This window comes from Lontra canadensis, unplaced genomic scaffold, assembly GCF_010015895.1.
Source record: "Lontra canadensis isolate GAN:19392208 unplaced genomic scaffold, GSC_riverotter_1.0 scaffold1, whole genome shotgun sequence".
Taxonomy (NCBI): Eukaryota; Metazoa; Chordata; class Mammalia; order Carnivora; family Mustelidae; genus Lontra; species Lontra canadensis.
The window spans coordinates 100,764,050-100,780,477 of NW_022630995.1; the positions used below are offsets into that span (position 1 = coordinate 100,764,050).

The 16,428-nt window shown below is 39.6% G+C and overlaps 1 protein-coding gene across 4 annotated transcripts in view; it reads right to left on the minus strand.

The window, feature by feature from the left end:
* Positions 1-354: 354 nt before the first annotated feature.
* The window catches only part of NPNT (nephronectin), a 75,306-nt gene continuing 59,232 nt past the window's right edge, over positions 355-16,428 (minus strand). For all 4 annotated transcript variants that reach the window (XM_032860401.1, XM_032860430.1, XM_032860411.1 and 1 more), the window contains 4 exons: positions 10,936-11,022; positions 10,345-10,443; positions 2,349-2,605; positions 355-989 (listed from right to left, as the gene is read on the minus strand). In XM_032860401.1, the coding sequence (XP_032716292.1) occupies positions 879-989; positions 2,349-2,605; positions 10,345-10,443; positions 10,936-11,022 (554 nt within the window). In that variant the 3' untranslated portion in view covers positions 355-878. The remainder of the gene's footprint in view (positions 990-2,348; positions 2,606-10,344; positions 10,444-10,935; positions 11,023-16,428) is intronic.

A 16,428-nucleotide genomic window follows, 5' to 3' on the forward strand; every position in this document is an offset into this window, starting at 1 on the left:
GGGTTTTATATGGTAACTGCAGTTTCCTGTCTACCTGAATGGTTCACTATCCTTTACAGTGATTAGACTCAAGGCCATGAAAACTTCATCCTTCCACTACCACACCTGACATCTCTTCTGATTTTCTCTTGCTGCCAAAATAAGGTCATGGAACTGGATGACATTTCACTGGGTAGTTTTTAATTCAAGAGATCACAAGCTGCCTTTTCCCTTGCAACTAGAGTCTGTAAATATTAAGAACACATAACTACTTAATATCAATAGCACATTTACACAAAACACAATACTAACGAGGGATTACATGCCCACTCTACATAATTGTCCTTAAAAGAAAATACAGATAGCAAGAATAAATGCATCTTGATAGGTTACACACCCTTCTTTTATAAAGTGAATGGCAGTAGAAGTCAGAGTTCAGGTGAGGCCAGAGCTAACAAGGGAAGGGGAGAAACCAACTTCACAAGCACTTTCTACAACATAGCTTAAAGGAAATCAACACTACTCATGGTACAACACTGAACAGATAACAGAGTGGCCATTTGCATGATTTCTTTTGAAAACATCTCGCATCATTTGCTACTACTGCAAACGCCTCCTAACTAGGACGGAAGATAGCGCACGCACCAAAGGCCTTCCTAAAAGAGCCACAGGCTGGAAGGTAACACCCAAGCTGGCTTGGATGCGTCTGCAGGGGCCCCGCGTATTTCAAAGAGGGTGTCACCGTTCGCTGGAATTGCACAAAAGCAGGCCACGGGTGTGGGTCCCCCATCAGACTTTCTCCTGACCCACTGACCCGTTCTTCTCCCAGGCCTGATAAGAGGGAGGAGAGGACAGGAGGTGAAGACTGGAAACAGAAAAGAGCAACAGGGGATTCACTGCTAGTTCAGAAGCCGCTCGCGTTCTTCAGAGCAGTGGCCTTTTCTCAGGCTCACATCATCCAATCCGATCTCCCCCGTGTGGCCACGCCTTTTCTCACCTCTGAAGATGACCTGGGGAGAGAACCACACACCAGTCAAGCTTCCTCTGCCGCTTCCCAACCAACGCTCGTTTCACAGAATAAAGGCAACCATTCCCCCCAAACCGAGGAGTGCACTTACTCAACAGAAGGAAAAGACTAGAACATAACCCGTGTCACCTGAGGCTTGCCTTTTGGTAGAAACTCAAACCATCAGTCAACTGGTCCCCAGACCACATCATTCAGAAACGGTTACTCTTTTAAAAAAGCCATCCTGGGCGACAGGCTGCTTCCATTTAGGAATGCTTACGAAGTGCACACCATGCCAAAGATGAGCAAGGTTAGGAGTAAAAAGTGAGATGGAATATAGAGGTGTAGGAATCAGAGCCGCAGACCTGGGAGATCGTAATCGCGCAGCCTATCCTAGGCGTCTGCTCTTCCCTCCGTGGCTTGAGCCAGCTTTGTTGCCTAAAATGGAGTCGAACTGAACGCCACAACCCAATCAAAGCGCTGTTTTACTTACATAAACCACAAACACTTTCTGTATTTTATTTTCTGTAGAGCATCTTTGCTCTTTTAAAAACAGAAACCTTTCTATGCTGTAATTTGAAATGGCTTTATTTTTCCAAACAGTATTTTTTTTTCAAAGAGCAAAACAAATCAAAGACAGATAAAAGCTGTATTGTTGGAGTCTATCCCCTTTAATGCAGTTTCTAGAAACCATACCTATAGTCATAGATGCAGAATCTCCTAATGGCAAGCTTTATGAATATGAGCATAAAGATGCTTTTCCAAATACATTATTTCAGTGGGATGCTACTGGCCATTTTATTGCTACCTGTGACTTGATTACTTAAGATCAAATTTATATATGCAATCAAAGCTTTTCCCACATCCTGTCTGAATAGAATAGAACTTCCCAAGCATATTGTTCTCGGTTTCCACCCAAGGCTGCTTAACTATGATCTCTGAGGCAAAATTAGACTTTAAAGAAATATTTCCAAAAAAACAACCAAAAAAAGACGAAACACTTTAGGATGACTCTGAAAAGTAAAGGCATTGCAGAAAAAGGAAAAGCAGGTACAGTTAAGCTCACCACCTCTGCCCTTTCAAGTTAACTGTTTTTAATTCCTGAAAATTTTTTCATGAAAAATGGGGCTTTTCACCAGGGTGGGGGGAGTGGTGGTGTTATCGTAGGCGGCAATGAAGAAAGGAAGCAGGGGCAAGGAGGGATTATAGGAAGAGGAGGGGAATGGAGTTCTCCTTCCCAGAAAAACACAAACCTTTGTGCCCCAATGAATGAGGAGGATGAGGCTTCCTCAGATGCAGATCCTAGAGTTCTCCTGTGAAAGGAAAACCTCCCAGGCTCTGTCTCCTTTTCGGTTCTACTTACGCTCTTGACGTCAGCCCCTCGCAAGGTGATGTGTGTGTGCCTCCAGCCACGGCCACCATTCCTGCCCCACAGGGCTGCTCCGTGGGCACCATGTTTTCTCGCAAACACCTGGAGCGCGCCGGAGTGCAGCCCCGTCACCTTGTGCCTGAACGACAGGCACAGGTCCCCTGAATGCATGAGGTGGCCAAGAGGTAGCACCAAGCGAGCGGCTTTTCCCCCTGGGCCTTTGGCTCCCGACACTGTCAGATACTGTCCACCTGGAATGGGAAAAGCAGGGCTGTGTGTGTATGTGCCAACATCCCTTTCTAGCACCGACAGCATCAAGGCAGGTTTACTTGGAATAAACTGCAAACTGAGATCGTCATTTGTAAGAATTCCAGATTTTTTAAGAAAAGTTAGGATTTATGTCTAGGCCTCCCTCAAACTCTATGGATTGTGTTTACAGAAAATATTTGGCTCATGGAGAGTGCAAATTATGCTCAGGATGTCATGATCAGGAATCCTAATGCGAGGACTATTTCCTGTTGGATATGAGCAGACATACAAAGGCAGACACAAGCTCACCATCTCTCGATCCTCACCAATGTAGGTTCTGCCGTCAAGCTGGCTGGCCGGTTGACTCTAAGTTGCCAGGGAGAATTTTCTATGGGGATAATTAACCTCTAGGCAGTAGAGCAGACGGTAATCTAAAGGGGCACTAGATATGTTTGTTCTTTCTTCTTCTCTCTCTCTCTTTTTTAAAATCTCTAAAGCAAGAAGTTCTCCTTTGAAAAGGTCTATTTGCTATGCTTCTCACACTGGAGTACACCTAGCCCCAAGAAGATGCAGAGGTGTTCTGGAAACCTCTACATCTTCCTGGAGCATTACTTTTCTTGTGAGTAACTAGTTTCAGACACTTTTACATCAAAACAAATTTATAACATTACATATAATAGTAATTTTTTATTACATATACATGTACCCAAAATATGAAGAACAACTTTCACTCTGGACAAGTCACTTGGACGATGTCCTCAGATCCCTATGGCTGCAGAGTTTGTGTCCCCCTATTGTTAGATTAAGCGCCACTGCAGTCTGGGGGAGGGGGCAGGGGGTAGTTTAAGCAGCAGTGAAGTGAAGGATACTGCTTCTCAAGAGAGGGAAAGTTGGGAGTGGTATTTTGAAACTCAGACCATGTGTAAATGACCTTCCCCCCAGCTGTTTTATTAGAGCTAACTGGAAAACACTGTTCCAGCACGGAGTTATCCCTAAGAAATATGTGGTTGGAAGGTTAAACACCTGTACCTGTTTTGGTAGAATCGCTACTTATTTCTCAGTTAAAAGATACACCATCCTTTCTTAGGCTTTGTATAAAACCTAATAATTTGGGGGAGGTCTTATTCTTCAAGTGACTTCTCTAATGAGTCCCCTTTGAGGATTCAAAGGACCAAAGAGGTAATCTGTGTGTACTCTGCCTGCACCAGGCTCGTTAGCCTCTCTACCGTGAGCATTGTTGGCCCTGCTAACAGGTCTTTGAGGGGAACACTCATTTGGCTTGTTTTGCCGCTGCAGAAGCTAAGGCTTAGGGAGGTAAAGGCACCCAAGGTGTCACCCTGCCATTGAGGGGCAGGGTCATGGTTTGAGCTCAAAACTGCCTGACCCCCTAATTCAGCCCTTGTTGCTCTCAAACTGGAATCACTGGTTTACAGGTTTCTGTCCCCCAGGAGACCGTGAACTCGTTGAGGTCAGAATGGAACAGTACATCAAAAACTAATGGTGTACTGTACGGTGACTAATGTAACATAAAAAAAAAAAAAAAAAAAAAAACCTCAGCTTTCCCCCCAAACCACCCCATTTTATATCCTAGCACGTGGTAGGGCTTTGATGTCATTTGCTGAATAAATAAGGTTCTAAGAATATAGAAAAAAACTGCAGGGCAATAGATCTTTGAGGCACGTACTTGACTCACCGAAAACACACAGAATTTCTTATCCTCCTTCCCTACCCTGTGCCCCATCGAACTAATCCAAACAATATTTTGGGCCAAAACCTTTAGATGGGGCTTAAATGTCTCCCTATAAGTCAGCTTTGAATCATCACAGGTACTTAGGTTAAGACTAAGATATAAGGTATTACAGTTAACCTGAAAGTTTTAAGAAAACAAGGATTACCTTAAGACTCTGCGGAATGTACACTCCTATCACTATGCTAGACATGCCTGCAAACAACCTAATAAACCAAGGCATCCTAATAGCCAAATAGTCCTTTTGTATAGATATTTAAAACTAAAATGTAAATCATGATAAATGAGGCTATAACAGCTCTTTCTCTGTGGGCACCAGGTTTTTGTCTTACCATAAAGAAATCTTTCCCTTTGTAATAAAAGGAAATGTTACAAGGATGGAATAGTAGCTAAGGGAAAAACTGATCTAGCACCCTGAATAATTTACCTATTAAATAAAAAATTTAACTTCTGTTCCAAAATACTGTTTTAAATATAGAATTATATTATTTTCATGGTTTTAGTTTAAAGCATTGCAATATCTGAAGTTTGTTTTTGTAGCATTTATTATTTAACAAAACAAAACAAAAAAAGACTTGCCAGAAAGCTAGGTGATAAAATTTAAATGTCCTTATTTTTAACTCTGTACTGGCTGGTGCCTTTACAGTTTCAATTTACAAAGAGAACAACATAATGTCTATTACTTTACATGTTAACTGTGTGGTCATAAAAAGGAGGGGGAGTTTTGCAGTGATTTTTTTCTTATATTTTTGGCCCAGCTGAGAAACCAGCCCAGGTAGAACTAAGATCATTATGGTTTGCTGGTATTTATATCTCACATGCAAAGAGCTTATTTTTTTTTTTTTGTCTTTTATAAGATCTAATACAGCAATGCCCACTGCAGGAAAAGAGAGAGAAATAGAAAAGCATAAAGAAAATTTAAATGTGCATGATCCCAAAAGCCAGAGATAATTACTAATTTTAACATTTGAACTTCTCCTATATATATCTGTGAATACAAACACACATGAGTATAAACATTTTTTGCGGTGTAATAACTTGTTTTCATTAAATGTATCTGTCATTTTTTGATGTCAGACATTTTTCATAGCTCCAAGTATGCCATTAATAATTTAGCCAATTTCTTATTGAAGTTTCCAAATTGTTACTTTTTAATTTTATTTTTCTTTTGTAACTTCAAGTGTTTATTTAAATTCCAGTTAGGGAACATATAGTGTAGTATTACTTCCAGGAGTAGAGTCCAGCAATTCATCACTTACATGTAACACCCAGTGCTCATCCCAAGTGCTCTCCAAATTTTCACTTTAAGATAAAAGTACCATAAAACAGTAAGAAAAGAAAAAAAAAAGTTGCAAAACATGAAAGGGACTAAGTTCTCTTTTTATATAAAGAACTTAACAAATCAATAATAAGAACACACAAAGGGCATCACAGGAAAAGATTAATTATATGAAAGGATGGTCAACTTCTCACAGTAAGAGAAAATCAAACTAAAATCAAAAGGAGACGCCTTTTCACCTATAAGCTTGGCAAGGATAAAAAACAGCTTAATAAGATCTATTGGGGATGATTCTTAAATATTACTGGTGGGAGCATAAATTGCTGTTAACTGTTATGAAGGACAACTGTTATGAAGGACAACTTAGAAAACTAACAAAATTCAAAACACAAATTCCGTTTGACCTAGCAATTCCAGATTTAGGAATATCCCACAGACAGATTCAAGCATATATGAAATGAGACATGTACAAAGCTATCCACTGCAGCACTGTTCTCCTGAAATGCGCCTCGGTGGATGGTGGGTCAAATACAGGGTGGTACATCTGAGAAGGAACAGAGTAACAACCATAAAGAAGAATGAGGGTGCTCTTAAGTACTGACACAGGACAATCTCCAGCAACAATGGCTAATACTATTTTAGTGCTAACTATGGGCCAGGCATTGCTTTAAATGCCTCCCATACGTTTCATAGACACTATTATCTCCATTTCAATAACTTGTTCAAGGTCAAAGCTACTGTGTGCTGGCATTAGCTTCCAGCCCAAGCCTTCTGGCTGCAAAGTCCACAAGTGTTAACTCTTATAAGAGATGATCTTTAAGTGACAAAAGCAAGGTACAGAGCAGGGGGCAGAAAAATACATCTCTGGAAAGATAACTAAGAAACTGGTTTTATCTGGGGAGGGTGACGGGGAGCCAGGGCTGGGGGCTGAAGCTTTTACTTTTTCACAGTTGGTTTACTTTTCCATTTATGTGTATTTCAAAATAATGTTTAATGCTGCAACAGACATACTTGCATGTACAAGCCAGCCTGCTTGCTATATATTCTGAAGTGAATACCTTGTAGCTGTCAGTAGCAGACAGCACTGAGTCAGTTTCCTTTAACCCTGATCCTCAAAGATCAGGGTTTCAGGAAAAGGGCCCCCAGGGTCCAGCCTTGACATTTACAGAAGGGTGTGTCTTCAGGGCGTCACCACATCTGTCAGCAGTGCAATCTGCCACCCCTTAGAGGCACGTATTAATTTCACGATCTCACCATGAAGTTCAAGACCAAATGTGATAAAACCTAATGAGCACCAGGAAGAGCAGCTAGCAAATGAATGTACTTTGCAGCTGTTTCTCAAAGTTTGTTTGAGGGTTTTCTTAGAGATATTAGTATGAGAATATCCACAAATTTGGATGTTGCATAAGACATGCACATTAAAAATTAGTCACAATTTTGAAAATCCAAACATATGTTCCCTTACAAATGGCACAGTCTAGATAGAAAAAAAGTTAGCTTGGTAATTAGATAATACACAGAAATAATTTATTAAATTGGTTATAGTCTTCTCTGGTCTTAGCATGTGATATACACACACTCAGATCCCAAAACTTCCTAGAAGAAAAACTGGCATTTTTCATGATAAGCCTTATTAGTACCTTTCCATCAGTATCTGGTTAGATTTCCCCAACACATCCTAAAAAGCTCCTTCCCAGTTCCAGCCTGATGCATGCCATGTACTCCTACCCTGTCTTCCCCTCTGCCATCCTTTTGTCCTCCCATCCCTTCCCCAAGCTAGAGCCTGGCTGCTCAGCAATCTCTTTGGGAAGACCTGGGGGCATTCCATTCTGACTCAGGCTCTCAAAGGTGGTGTAGCAGATTTCCTAATCCAACACTTATACCCAGTGATCAAAACAACATCTTGCTACAAGTCACCCAAAAACCTCTCCACCAAGGGAGAGCTCCCCATTTCCCTGTCATCCTGTTCTCTTTTTAGACAGCTCTGATGACTGGCAAGTTCTTTCTGGGAGTGAACCAGAACGGATCTCCCTTTAGCTTTTACCTGCTGATCTGACTTCTCATCCCCTTGTGGTTCTGGAATAACTGTGAAAGATGTTGTTGATCAAATATTTGGAAATCAGTCTTGCTTCATTATTTCTTCTCCAAGCTGAACATTCTGCTTTCTTCACTTGTTTTCCCACAGGCTTTGGGATACCTTTCCAACTAGGTCGTGTTCTTAGAAGTGACCTACAATTATCTCTGTTCTTCTCAGATAGAAGAACCCACCAAGTAGATTTGTCATTCTGGGAAAAATATTCTATTTCTATGGAAATGACCCAACTCTTTAGTAGTGATGACAGAGGTTTCACTCATACTGTTTTAATAATTACTTGCTAAAACACTAAAGGCTTTCACCCCTCTTATTTGAGTAACTTCCCCTTGCATCTTAGCTATCAGCAGAAGGGAAGAGGGGAAGGGATGAAACAGAAAAGAATGGCCCCCTTCCAGGGGACAGAGACAATAATCAAGAGCTACGCAGTCACAAAAATGGCCACCGCTTCCTTTCAATGCATTCTCTGCTATTATTGCCAAATGACTGCTTCCATTTTTTTTTTTTTTTTTTTTTTTTGTCTACCATTCTATTTCTAACCCTCTCTTTTTAGCAGAGGGCAAGTGGAATTTGGGTCACCACAAATTTAAATATTTACATATATAATGAATAATAAAAAGTGTTAAAATGCAAAACTTGTTCTAAAATAGAGTAGAGAAATTGTAAAAATCAAGAACTTCACATGGGTTTTCTATACTGGATGCTTCCAGGGAAGTATAATGAATTCCTCTGAGTTTAGCATGAGTAACTCACCAGGGTACCTTACTCGAAGGGGTTATTCACCACAACCATGAGCAACGTTCACCATTCTATCCAACGTGACTGTCAAAGATGCTCCATTCTGTAGCAAACGACCCCAGGTCAGGGGTCAGTCAAATCTACAGGCCTGAGATCTGCTAAGCAGATAGTGTCCACTACTGAAGGGGGGAAACCACATGAAGTACAGGGAGGCCTCGATATGAAGTCCACTCTTCAGTTCTGTGGCCTTAGGAAATGTGTAAAACCTCTGGGTCTCAGTGTTTCCTTTGTGAAACATAAGCAGAATTACCTGCCTCAAAGGGCAGGTGAGAGGATTAAACTGAACCAATGAGATGATGGAGCTGGGACTACAGCGGATATTAAATAAATGGTTTCTCTCTTACCCACAGATATCTGTGATCATAATAATAATGTCCTGCTCAGAGTCAACCTTAAATGAGAGGAACGTCACTGTATGTGGGGGGGGGGGCTAAAATCTGTTTTATAGCTAAGAGAAATCTAAAACCTTATGTGAACTTATTGAATATTCATATTTTTAAAAGCTTACCTCAAAATTTCATTTTACTTTTTTTAAAAGATTTATTTCAGAGAGAGAGAGCAAGAGAGCACATGCACGGGCATGAGTGGGGAAACGAGCAGAGGGAGAGGGAGATAAGCAGACTCCCCTCTGAGTGGGGAGTCCAGCTTGGGGCTCGATCCCAGGAACCTGAGACCACAAATGAGCCAAAATCCAGAGTCAATCACTGAACCAGTTGAGCTACCCAGGAGCCCTCAAATTTTTCATTTTTAAAAAATCTATTCTATTTCCACCTTAGGGGGAATCTAATGAATATATTTTGAGCTAATTTTTTTTTTTAAACTTTCTACTCACGATCTACAACAAGGAGTAATACCATAGATATTCACAAGGAGCATGTTAGAAATGCAACAAAATCCACATTTTAACAAGGCCCCTAGCTGATCTATATGCACACTGAAGTTTAAGAACTGGTTTAACAGAGCATATCTTCTCTCAGGTTAACTTTTATGTGTTTTGTGCTCTACCTATATACCTGCAATGCTATTCAAGAACTAGGCTTTTAAGACAAAAACTTTTATTCCTAAATCTAGAACCAGGAGTATAAAGGGAAGAAAAGAAATTTAACTCCTCACCCTCCCATTAAATTGGCCCCACCCACAAAAGATTTAATTACTGAGGGGAGGGAAAAAAAACAACAAAAATATGTAAGTAACTTTGCTTTCTGAAACAAGACAACAAAATGTCTTGTAAGCACTGAAACGTTGTATCAGTAGGAAGCATGCAATTTAAAAGTTTGTTAGTTTTCCAAGGAACTACATCTAAATCTCTCTAGTAACATTCTTTTGTGGAATAAATGGTGGTAATTTGTAACTAATTTCTCCAGCATCTAAATTAGACTGAAATTTTTTCCAGAGAAATATTCACAACTTCACAGAATCTTCTAGTGTCTTTTTGCTATGTGTCACATCATTTTTAAAAAGGACATAATTAAGAAAACAGCTGTGGATGACCACCAGGACTGATGTACTGTTACATTATTTCTCTCATGCCTAGGAATGGGGCACTACAAGTAATTTGAAAATTTTATGTTAGGATGAATCTAAAGGTTTTACTTACCAAGCTCTTTGAGAGAAACTAGTTGGTCCTTTAATGTACTACTTGTCTTCCTATAATATAATTCTAGTTTATTGCTAACTAGTTCACTTAAAAAATGAAATATGAAATGTTGGAAGAGATCTTTCTTTACTGAATAAAGAGGGTAAACAGAGATACGTAACAGTATTCTTGATTGTTAGAACAGGGTCCCCAGATAGGATCAAACAGATACAGATTAACTGCTTTTACCTGTTGGATCTCTCACTGGTTCCCAGTGCAAGTCACTGTCTTTTTCCCGGATCCATCCACAAAGCCCATGGTCAAAGTTACAACTGTGTATCAGAACACCTACAAGAAAATAACCAGAACAATGAGTAGACCACAATGGCACAATTTGTAAAAACAAACTTGTGAACTAGGATTAACTGCATAAGCGTTCTCTTCTAGCCACACTTATCTGACCAGAACTTCTCTCCATGAGATCAAAGGAAGATAACATGAATCCTTTCTTAGAACAATTGTGCATGTGTGTTCAGCTATAAAAATAGAACACAAAAATGTTGCCAAATTATGACCTTGTTACACCATCACTTACAAAACAGGATTTCCTCTTCACAAGTTAAGTGTGCTTTATTATTTTTTTAAAAAGATAATGATGATATATAATTATTTTCAATCAACAACTATATTACTACAGAGGAAACCAAGTTGTTTAAAAAAAAAAAAAAAGTACACTTTTCCCAGATGTAACCGAACAATCTACAGTTTAAAATTCATTTTCAGGAAGTGGAAGGAAACAATAAAATGTCATCATCACATAGTAAAAATGTAAGTATCTACCTGGATCATCCTTTGCTTCATCATCTGCACTGACTCCCCTTTCAATTTCAAATATTTCAAACAAGTCGTTTGAAGGCTGTCGTGGAACTGCAAGAGAGGGAGGTATGGTTCGGGTGAGCATTGACAGACACCTGCCTTAACCAGGGCATCGTGGGAGAACACCTATGTATTTCACACATCTGGAAAAATCCAAAATATTTCATTACATGTCACATTAAGATTCATGATGTTTGTTCTATAGGTACTTATACTATCTGAGTACAAATTTTAAACATGTTTTCCAAAGGTTTCTAAAATTCAATATAAAAATATATTAATAGGTCTTTACCAGGAAAATACATCTTAAAAGAGCTACCAATTTCTAGCAAAATATTCACCTTTGTCAAAATCTAGAATTTGTCTCTCTGAAAGATACACTATGACCTCTAAATGAAACTGGTTTAACAGAAAATGCCTGCAGCTGCAGTGAATGGTTTGGCTTTCTAACCACAGCATCAACTCCCCACACAATGAAGACTGCCCACTGCTACACTCCATCTCTAAATCTTACCTCAGCAGGGCTCCCCGGCTCCTTAACGATCAAATCCAAACTTCCTGGTGCAGCATTCACAACCCACCCCCCAGAACACACACACACTGTCCACACCATGCCATTCATTTTGTCTGACCCCATCCCTAGCTTGGGATCCTCTTGTTCCTACTAATTAACTTGCCAAACTTCCCCTCTTCATGCAAGACCCCAATGTAAATATCATGCCTGGCTGAAAACTTTGACACCCCTTGCAGGTGTCAAGGTAAATTAAATCCTTCCCCCTTGCACTCTCCAAAGGTTCATGGGCACACATCTCCTACACTCTTCTATGGAGAACTGCAATTATTCACATACATGTGTATGTGTCCCTCTGCTAGCTTCTGAGGTCCTGGAGGGCATCACCCATGCCTTATTCATGTGGCATTTCCAACGTTTGACCTGGTGACAGGCCCTCAATGTATTTACTGCACAGAGGTGAAAATCTTATTTTATCAACCCTTTTCCTCACATGAGCCAACTGGAACAGAGCTTAAGAATCTACTTTTTAAAAAATGGAGTCACTTAAAACATTAGTTATTCAATGTATATTTGCTCCCCCTCCCATGCCAAGTACCATGGCAGTTCAGGGAGACAGCTAAAGGGTGAACAAGACCAAGAAGGACCTGACCCTCCAGAGCTTGCATTCTAATCAGACAGGCAAACATTAGACCACGCTAAACATAAATCCACACTACAATTCTAAATGTTGATGAGGGCTGAGAAGGAAAAACACCAGAGGATGTCCTGAAGAGTAACTGGGTTGGAGGCTGGGGGTATGTGGGAATGTCAGTGAAGGGGAATTCCTGGCCAAACACCAGGGCTACTCCCTTTTATTTGCCAGAACCTCATTAACTGTATTTTTTTTATAAAGCAGGGAGTAAAAGATGTCAAATGCCAAGGAACAGATAACAGTCAGAAGGGTTCTTTTTCAATACTATTTCTATTATTTTTGCAAGAATTTTTTAAAATTAACAATCCCATAATATTTGCACTGATTTTTTTTTCTAGCTTCCCGCTTTTAAAAATTTTTCTTATGTTTCCAAAGTCCAAACAGTGAAGACCCATCCCCTCCCCACACAGACACTCACATATACCCGGCCTGAAAGGGATAGGAGAAGAGAAGCTGGTCAACAAATAAGTTCTGGGGACACACTGCTGACAGAGGTGTCCTGGGTGAGGTAGCTGGCCACCTTCTTGGACACCCAAATGACTGACAGGAGTGACATCCATTTATAGCTTTCCTGGCTTCCTATAGGACTCTAAGAGGGAGTCTGCCTCTTATTTGCTAGAAATATTATAAAGTTGTAGGCAAACATGCTTCGTTCCTCATGATACAGAGAAAGTTCAAAAAATTCTATAGAACAATCATTTTTTGTTCTCTTGTAACTTATACAAATTATTTCTCGATTGGAATATGGCTCAAATCTTACGGTACCATATGGTGGTGCTACCTTATGGCAGCTGGTCAGCCCCCTTTTTTCTAGTTGACTGTTAAATGGTAAACAGGTTCCTGCTGTAGAGGGGGAGGACTGTTCAAAGGTCTCCTGGCACAAAGGGCCTGTTTTTTGTTGTTTGTTGTTCTTAGAAGCATCCTTATTACCAGGGATCTTAACACTGTAATACAGATATTACAACATGGGGATAACTTCCAGTCACTGAAATAACACTTGTCACAGAAAGTTTGTAAGTAGCTGTCTTAGAAACATCTATGGTATAAGTGAATTCATCACCTCATTCTTTCTAGAATGGTAGTCACATGCAGTCAGTGCAGCTTGCATGCACATAACACTGTTCCTTATGGTACTTGTAAGATGTATTCTTAGAAACCTCTGTACTACAAACACACTTAAACACTTCATGCTTATTTAGGGGGTATCACTTCCATCACCAATATAACACTGTGTGAACACAGCTTGCAAAGATCCTTCTTAAGGAACATAAGTGTTCTTCAAAAAATCCATTGCATGCATTATACAATGAGGGTGACTTCCGCTCACGATAATAAACTGGTCATAAAGGGAGATCAAGGGGAACCTCTCTACAGAAGCACCATGTAGACCAAGAGGGAAAGAATGTGAAAACTTCCAAGCAAAAAAAAAAAAAGTGTTGGGAGAGGGGGAAGAAGGAGTGTTTCAGGCAGCCATTACAAAGAAGGTGCTCAGAACAATTAGAGAAAGGCTTGCATGATGCATGGAGGAAGGATGCTGAGAAATAGGGAAAGTAATATGGGATGAGGTTAAAGAGAAAGGAAGGGAGGAGATCACACGTTTGGAAAACAGCAATTCAAAGAATGTGTCATCTAACAACTTGCAAAGTGCCAGATGTTTCATTAATAGTTCTTGGAAACCAAGTGCCTAAAACACTAACTTCAGCAGGAGCTGATCAAGCACACCTTCACTGCAGGTCATTGGGAAACATTCCAAGGAATTTAGAGACCTGACGTGCTCAGCAGCTATTAGTGCTTAAAATTCTGTGGCCTCTACTCTGTAACCCTGCCAGATTGTTCAACTATTTCTCCTTTCTCACACATACGGCTATGGATTGCTAAGACTGTTCCATCTCAGTGTCAAGAGAAGGTTCACCACCTCACTCTCTGGTATATTTTATGTTTTATGTGAAAATACTAAGTGAAATAAGTAGTGGGAAAAAGTCATTCAAGCAGTATGATCTCAACTATGTACAAGAAAAACAAGCAAACAAAACAACGGACTACAAACAAGAGTGGCAAAAACAACACGACCCCCCAAGCATATATGGTCACTTAACTTACAACAAAAAAGCCAAGAACATGCAATGGGGAAATGGCAGTCTCTTCAAGAAATGTTGTTGAGATGAGGGGTTAGGGGGTTGGAGAAGAACAAATGAAACAAGATAGGAGTGGGAGGGAGACAAACCATAAGTGACTCTTAATTTCACAAAACAATCTGAGGGCTGCTGGGGGAGGGGGATTGGGAGAGGGGGGTGGGGTTATGGACATTGGGGAGGGTATGTGCTATGGTGAGTGCTGTGAAGTGTGTAAACCTGGTGATTCACAGACCTGTACCCCTGGGGATAAAAATATATGTTTATAAAAAATTAAAAATTAATTTTTTTAAAAAAGAAATGTTGTTGAGGAAACTGGATGGCCACCAGCAAAAAAAAAAAAAAAAAAAAAGAAACTCGACCACTATCTTACATAACACACAAACATGAGCTCAAAATGGATTAAAGACTTGAATGTAAGATCTGAAACCATAAAACCGCTAGAAGAAAATACAGGCAGTAAGCTCCTTCACTTTAGTCTTGACAGTCATTTTTTTGGATCTGATTCCAAAAGCAAAGGCAACAAAAGCAAAAATAAACAAGTAGGATAATATCAAACTAAAAAGCACAGCAAAGGAAACCATTACCAAAATGAAAAGGCCAGCTACTAAGCAGAAAATAATTGCAAATCATATCTGATAAGAGGTTACTATCCAAAATATATAAAGAACTCCTACTATTCAATAGCAAAAAAAAAAAAAAAAAAAAAATGAGCGGACCAAATCAACGTATTTCCAAAGAAGACCTACAGAGGCCAACGGGTACATAAAAAGGTGCTCAAGATCACCAGCCATCAGGGAAATGCAAATCAAAACCCTGATGAAGTATCACCTCACACCTGTTAGGACAGCTGCAATCAAAAAGACAAATAACAAGCGTTGGCAAGGATGTGGAGAAACCCTGGTGCATTGTTAATGTGAATGCAAATTGGTACAGTCGCTATAGAAAACAGTATGGAAGCTCCTCAAAAAAATTAAAACTAGAACTGCCACATCATCAAGCAATTCCACTCCTGGGTATTTATCTGAAGAAAATAAAACACAAATTCAAAAAGATATCAGCACTCTCATATGCACGGCTGCATTTTCCCCACAGCCCAAACCTGGAAACAGCCTAAGTGTCCACTGACAAATGAATGGATAAAGAAGATGTGGTCTGAGGGTGGTGGGGATATGGACATTGGGGAGGGTATGTGCTATGATGAGTGCTGTAAAATATGTAAACCTGGCGATTCACAGACCTATACCCCTGGGGATAAAAATACGTTATATGTTTATTTTTAAAAATAATTTAAAAAAAAAAGATGTCTGTATATGCACAGAGGAATATCATTCCTCTATAAAAAGAGATGAAATCTCACCTCTTGTGACAACAGTGGAAGGACCTTGAAGGCATTATGGCAAGTGAAATGAGTCAGAGTAAAATACCGCAAGATCTGGCTCACATGTGGAATCTTAAAAACGGAAACAAGCTCATAGATACAGAGAACAGACTGGTGGTTGCCAGAGGCAGGGGGTGAAGGGTGGGCAAGTGGGACTCAGAAGTTACAAACTCTCAGTTATCAAATAAGTAAGTTAGAGGGATATAATGTAGAGCATCGTGGCTATAGCTAGTAATATTTCACTGCATATTTGAAAGTTGCTAACAGAATAAACCTTAAAAGTTCTCAACACAAGACACGATTTTGTAACAAAGTATGATAGATGTTAACTGGAGTTATGGTAGTTATCATTTCAACATGCATACAAACATGAAATCATTGTGTTGTACACCTGAAACTAATATAAGGTAGTAGGTCAATAACTACTCAGTTAAAAATATATATATATACCACTATGGTACTAATGGTGGTCTGAGTATTGGAAATGAGAGTGATATTTTCCCATTCGTTTGGTTTGCCTTGTCTTTTGTAATTGTAAACTTTTAGAACAGTTTATAAAAAAAAAAATTTCTGTTGTGGAAAAAAAATTACCTAAAACATCGACAGAAAAGAGTTCTGTGAGAACACATATATAGACTCCCTACCCCATAGCAACTATATATCTGTTAATTGTATTTCGATTGCTCATAGAGAATTTTTCTTTTTTTTTGAGAGAGAGAGTGAGAGATGATGAATGGGA